The 6153-nt window shown below is 33.3% G+C and overlaps 1 protein-coding gene across 1 annotated transcript; it reads right to left on the bottom strand.

Annotated features, from left to right (window-relative positions):
* Nucleotides 1–1481: 1481 nt before the first annotated feature.
* LOC18047286 (TMV resistance protein N) lies at nt 1482–2920 on the bottom strand. The gene is made up of 3 exons (XM_024187304.1): nt 2445–2920; nt 1610–2354; nt 1482–1520 (listed from the first exon to the last, which is right to left on the bottom strand). The coding sequence occupies exons 1-3, from the start codon at nt 2918–2920 to the stop codon at nt 1482–1484; spliced, it is 1260 nt and encodes a 419-aa protein (XP_024043072.1).
* Nucleotides 2921–6153: the final 3233 nt, after the last annotated feature.

Raw genomic sequence — 6153 nt, 5'->3', positions numbered from 1 at the left:
TCCCTTCCCAAATTTGCTCGACCTTACTAAAACGTAAACTCAGTTCTACAATGTTCTTTGGCTTGAAATTAGATGGCAGTGTTCTTAATGGATATTTATACCAGTGAAGATACCTCAAGTTTTTTGGAAGATAATCTATGCCATCTGGAAGCTGCACTTTAGAGTCTTCAAGCTTCTCTTCAATGATCATACCTAGAAACTTGGGTACATAAAATTTGAGCATTCTCAAATTAGACATATTGGTGAAGGCTCTTGAGTCTAAATTGATGCCTTCTATTTTGGACAAATCCATAAATATACCTTCAATTGCATCGGTCCCCTTATAAAGAAAAACAAAGAATGAGTAAGCCTAAAACCCAAAAGAAACATTCATAAACTTAATTAACTAAGAGCTCCTTAAACAAAAACAAATTTTGCAATCTTTGATTTTATTTTTTTAATATATTAAATATCTATATGTGAGAAAAGAAAATTTTAGGGACCATCGCAAAATTAACTAACCAAAAAAAAAAACTCTGAACACTGTTTAAAATTTCAAAAATTTCTCTAATTTAAAAATCTGTTATCTTGATATCTAGAAGTTGAGAAGATAGAGCCTATTTGATTGGTATAAGATTTCGATATTTTTTTTTTTTGTCAATAGAATCCAAAATGTTAGTTCAAAATTAGGGAAAAAAATGAAAGTCACTTTTTTTTTTAGCTAAAAAAAGTGACATTTGAGCTAGAAACAAATTAAGGTACATTTGAGCTAAAAAAAGTGATTGGAGGTAGAACCAGGTGGGCCAATCAGTCCATTTTATTAACAAATGTCGCTTAAAAAAATAAAATTATACTCTAAACACACTTACATTTTTGAAAAAAAATATAATTTTATTGAAGTAGAACCAGGGGGGCCAATCCTCATAGCACTCACTTTGTTTTGACACTCTTTACAAAATTTGAAAAAATAAAAAAACTATACTCTTCACACACTTATTCAACATCCCAAAATTGATAAAATGTGGAGTTTTCTCTAAAAATTTAAAATTTGAGACTTGTTCTCTTGACACCATCAGTCATTAATTTTACCTAATTATGGTTTTTATGATTTTGGTTGTTTTGTTCATAAAAATGCTTTTACTAAAGGATGTTCTGGTAATAATGAAATTTATATAAAAAAAAAACATGGGTGTGCTGGTATGGTTGGAAAAATATGAGTGCATAACTCCAAACAAATAAAAGACAAAAAAAAAAAATGGAGGATTCTTACCTTATTATGCTTTAGTACGCGGCAGATTTCCTTAGGATCCCACAACCTGCTGCGTTTGCCTGGCTCTTTCTCAGATTCTTGGCGAACAATCTGTCGCCCCATTTCTTGCAATAAATCATGCATTTGCAAGCAGTTATGTGATATTGTTATAAGTGACTTATCAATAAGTACACCCAAAGCATAAGACTCAGAATCATCAAGTATCCTCATCACAATATCTTTATCCTCTCCCTCAAAGAAACACGCAATATCTAGAAACATACTCTTCTCCCTGGGAATTAATTCATTAAAACTAATCTTTAATATATCATAAATATCATGAATTTCAGATTCACAAATCCGATTTAAGTCATCCAATACATTTTCCCAATGGCTTTTCCTCTTGAGGCACAGGGAGGAACCCAACACTTTAAGAACTAATGGATTGCTTGTGGCATACCATACAACCCTCCGTGAGTGCCAGTTGAGATCTTCAGGACAATGATTTTCTTCAAAAGCGAAGTTACAAAATAGCTCGAAAGCCTCATCAAATTCCAATCCATTAACCCCATATATTTTCTCCTCCTCCACCCCAAATTTTTCGAGGACTCCTTTATCCCTAGTGGTTACAACAATTCTACTTCCTGGACCATATTGATCAAGCCCTCCAATCAAACCCTCTAATTGTCCAACTTTATTCACATCATCAAGTACGATCAACACCTTCATGCGTCGGACCCTCTCTTTCGTAAATTGTGGAATATTGGGACCCGCTACTTCAAGCTTTTCACTTAATATTGTTGAAAGCATTTGCTTTTGTAGATGTTCTAATCCACCTCCTGTTTCTGAATTTCTCCTAACATCTGACATAAAGCACCTACCTTCAAACTCACTGGAGAATTGATTGAAAATAGCTGTGGCAAGGGTGGTTTTGCCTATACCACCCATTCCCCAAATTCCAACAATTTGGACAGTATCCGACAAATCCATACACAGAAATGGTTTAATCTGCTCAATTCGTGAATTTAATCCAACTAGGCCATTGGATGAGTCTGTTGAGACTGTTATTTTTTCCAACTTCTTCAAAATATCTTCGACAATCTTGTTTACAAGTTGGGCATCATGCCTAATATATAGGTGCAAAGATGCAAAAGCAATTGAGTCAATTCGGGTCAAAACACAAACGGAGAAATGATGAACGAGAAATGAGAGTTACCTGAATTTCGTTGATTCGTGGCCAGCTAGATGGGATGTTTCTCTCAGTGCATCCCTCCACTTCTGAACGATTTCTGGTTTCTCTTTGAACTGTTGTTCGAGCTTATCAAAACCGTCCCCAAAAATTCCAGTTTGATGTCGCACATCGGACGGACTTACGTTATAGAAAACTGGAATAACGATTTGGCCGTTTGTGTTCTTGCATTCTAGAATCTTGACAAGTTCATTTAGGCACCATTTTGAAGAAGCGTAGTCCTTTGAGAAAATGATCAACGAGATTTTTGAACCTTGTATTGCGTTCAAAAGGACAGGTGAAATCGCATCTCCTTGCCTAAGCTCTTCATCATCAATAAATGTTCTGATTTTCTTTCTTTCAAACAATGAATCATAGAGATGGCAAGTAAAGCTCACGCGAGTGTCCACCCCTCTGAAACTGAGGAAGACATCGTAATTGCAAGATGATGAAGAAGAAGCCATAAAGATTTTAGAAATTAATTTGGTGACAGAGACAGAGAATTAATCTCGAGAGTCGACAGAGGAGATGTAAGAACGAAATAGATAAAATTCCAATAGTACGTAGATGTATGATTGAAAATGTGTGAAGTAAGTAAATAATTGAATGCCTGGAGCTTGCTTTCTTTCTTTTATTCTGGAAATTTCTTGGGGCTTTCGTATACATGGTTCATCAAGTAGAGAAACGGAATCATGATACTGGATAGTTGCAGGCAGAAAAGACAAGCATTGATTAATATTAAAATTTGATGCAACCAATAATCGGAGGAAATTAATGATGATAGTTCTGACGAACAGCTGGAAAATAATGACCACTTTTTGTCTGTTCTTGAGAATTATGAGAAAATTGACTACAACCGTAATTTTAACGTTGTCAGTTATTTAAAAAAGGGCATTAAATTATTTGCCGGCTGCAAGTATTGTAAGAGACATTATCACCGACTATATTAGTTCTTATTATACTTCTTTTGTTAAGTTATGCCTTAATCTTTTTCCTTTCTGTTGTATTTATTTCTTTCGATTGGAGGTTTTGTTTTATATCCCCTCCACATGTCTTTTTCATTATTTGTTTTAAATGACAGGCAGGGAGTCCCGCCTAACCCCCACCAATAGAATGGTATTCTGCTTTTTATAATTCTCTGTCACTGCTCTTAACTTTTCATATTTTATACAATTTCTCCGGTGAGGAACTTCCAAATTCCAATGTCACCACCTCACTTTCTGCGTTGTATTGAAATAATATTATAATCTGGGTAAAAATTTTAAATTTGTAATGAGACGGATGGCTTTCCACCATGTACTTAAATAATAATAATAATTAGTTCTGTTAGTGATGCTCAAATTTGTAGCACCGGCAGTTTTTAAGCCCAACGAGAGAATTTGTCTTGAAAAGTTGAGGGCAAAAACTTTGAGAAAGTTAAGTCTTGAAATTTTAGTTTTTTTTTTCTAATTGCCCCTACTCATTAATAGGTATGAATAGATAAGAGAATTAAAAAAAAAACCTCAAATTTAGAGCATAAATACACATATCCTCCTAAATGACTAATTTTTTAAGTAATTTACATTCTAAAAACTGTTTTCAACACTCACTTATTTGAAATACTCATTAGTAAAATTTAATTTTGAAATGCCAAATCAATCCTTCATTAAACTCATTTCATTAAATATTTTGGTTCTTTTTACACCCACACAAAAATAATCCAAAGAATCCAATATGTTAAATATTTTCTTTTTTGATTATCACTTTTTTCTTTATTATTTCTTGTTTAATCTATCTTATTCTTATCGTCATGTGTGTGTGATACAATATTGCTAGAATTAGCTGAAATTTTGACACCAACTTTTGATCAGTGTCATTTATTACTCTTTGCAATTTGTTCAGAACTTTCAAGCCAAAGCTCTCTCTCTCTCTCTCTCTCTCTCTCTCTCTCTCTCTCGCTCTCTCTCTCTTGTTTTGTTTTGTTTTGTTTTGTTTTTAATTTTCCAAGCAGCAACATGCTTTCTGTTGTTAGTCCCAATTAATGTGTTGATTTTCCATGAATGAATATTTATCAAAAGTGAGAAATTTCTAGTGTAGATTGGATTTGGCATTACAAGAAGATAATTTTAAGGTTTAAGAGATAAGGTAAAGGGTGTTTAATGGTGTATAAAATGATAAACATTACATTAACTAAAATTATATTGTCCTTAAGAGTAAATTATAGTGAAGGTAAATTACAGTAAAATTATTTTAATAATATAAAATTTCATTAAAATATGAGTATTTAAACTAAAATTTACAGTGGTAATAACATCCCATATGAATCCAATGCTGAGTTAAATTGTTTAGCTTAACTCTTTATAATTTTCTACCACACGTATATGTATAACAACATACGGTTAATATTAAATTAAATGTTAAAATTCGCCTATGGCCTCAATGGATAACTCCATTAAGAGGAATTCGCAAACCAGGTAAAAGTCCATTTAGTCCATGTATTTTAAAAAATACCTCGAAACATCCCTACCGTTAAAGTATTGATACCCCTACAGTTACTTTTTATTTTTTTTTGGCTTACTTTTACAATATTACCCTTTTATAATAATTTTTTTGTTTGGACATTAATAAAACGAAAATAATTCAATTACCAATTTAACCCTAAAAGATAAAAAATTATATTAATTTTTTATAAGCACCATTTGCACATTTGATAGTTTGCATACAATTTTTGACAATTAAAAATTAATATAATTTTTTTAGGGTAATTTAATGGTACAATTCTCACAATTGAGGAGGTACGACATGTGAAAGGCCCAAAGAAGAATCTATTGTCTCTTGGATAAATAGACAGTCATGGGTGCAAAACTCATGTTGAAAATGGGATTATGAAGATTGTTAAAGTCGAGCTTGTATTGATGAAGGAAGAAAAGATCGATGCTAATTAATTCATGCTTAAAGGAGAAACACTACAGGAGGCTGATGCTTCTGTCACATCAAATAGAGAAGAGTCAATGATGATGTGGCATCTCAAACTTGGCCACATGTCAGAACAAGGTTTGAAGATTCTCTCTGAGCGAAAATTGCTTCCAGGGCTCAAATCGATAAGCTTACCATTTTGTGAGCATTGTGTTACAGGTAAACAATATAGATTAAAATTCAGTAGATCTATTGCTAGAAGTAAATGCATTCTAGACTTAGTTCACTCTGATGTTTGGGAATCACCAGACATATCCATGGGAGGTGCAAAGTACATCGTGACTTTCATTGATGATTATTCCAAGAGATGTTGGGTGTATCCAATTAAGAAAAAGTCAGATGTATTTCCAATGTTTAAAGAATACCAAACGTGGGTGGAACTTGAATCTGACAAAAAGATCAAGTGCATGAGGACAGATAATGATGGAGAGTATATAGACGGTGAGTTTCTTGCTTTCTGTAAGTAAGAAAATATTCAAAGGCAGTTTATGGTAGCATACACTGCTCAACAAAATGGAGTGGCAGAGCGGATGGACATGATTCTTACAAAAAATATAAGAGCTATGTTGAGGACTGCTGGTCTACTCAATTCATTCTGAGCAGAAGCAGCCAAAACTGCCTGTTATATAGTAAATCGGCTACCATCCACAGCAATTGGGCTAAAGACAGTGATGGAGATGTGGACTGGAAAGCCAGTTGGTTACTCCTACCTACATGCATTTGGATGCCCTATGTACGTGAT

Source organism: Citrus clementina, unplaced genomic scaffold (assembly GCF_000493195.1).
Source record: "Citrus clementina cultivar Clemenules unplaced genomic scaffold, Citrus_clementina_v1.0 scaffold_3, whole genome shotgun sequence".
NCBI classification, from domain to species: domain Eukaryota; kingdom Viridiplantae; phylum Streptophyta; class Magnoliopsida; order Sapindales; family Rutaceae; genus Citrus; species Citrus x clementina.
The sequence above is the reverse complement of the archived record's forward strand: the minus strand, read 5'-3'. Positions and strand labels throughout refer to the sequence as shown.

Coding starts and splice junctions, on each gene's coding strand:
- LOC18047286 (XM_024187304.1), bottom strand. CDS start 2,920: ATGGCTTCTTCTTCATCATCTTGCAATTACGATGTCTTCCTCAGTTTC. Junction 2,355..2,444: donor CACGAATCAACGAAATTCAG/GTAACTCTCATT, acceptor CCTATATATTAG/GCATGATGCCCAACTTGTAA. Junction 1,521..1,609: donor GGAAAAGCCATTGGGAAAAT/GTATTGGATGAC, acceptor ATTAATTCCCAG/GGAGAAGAGTATGTTTCTAG.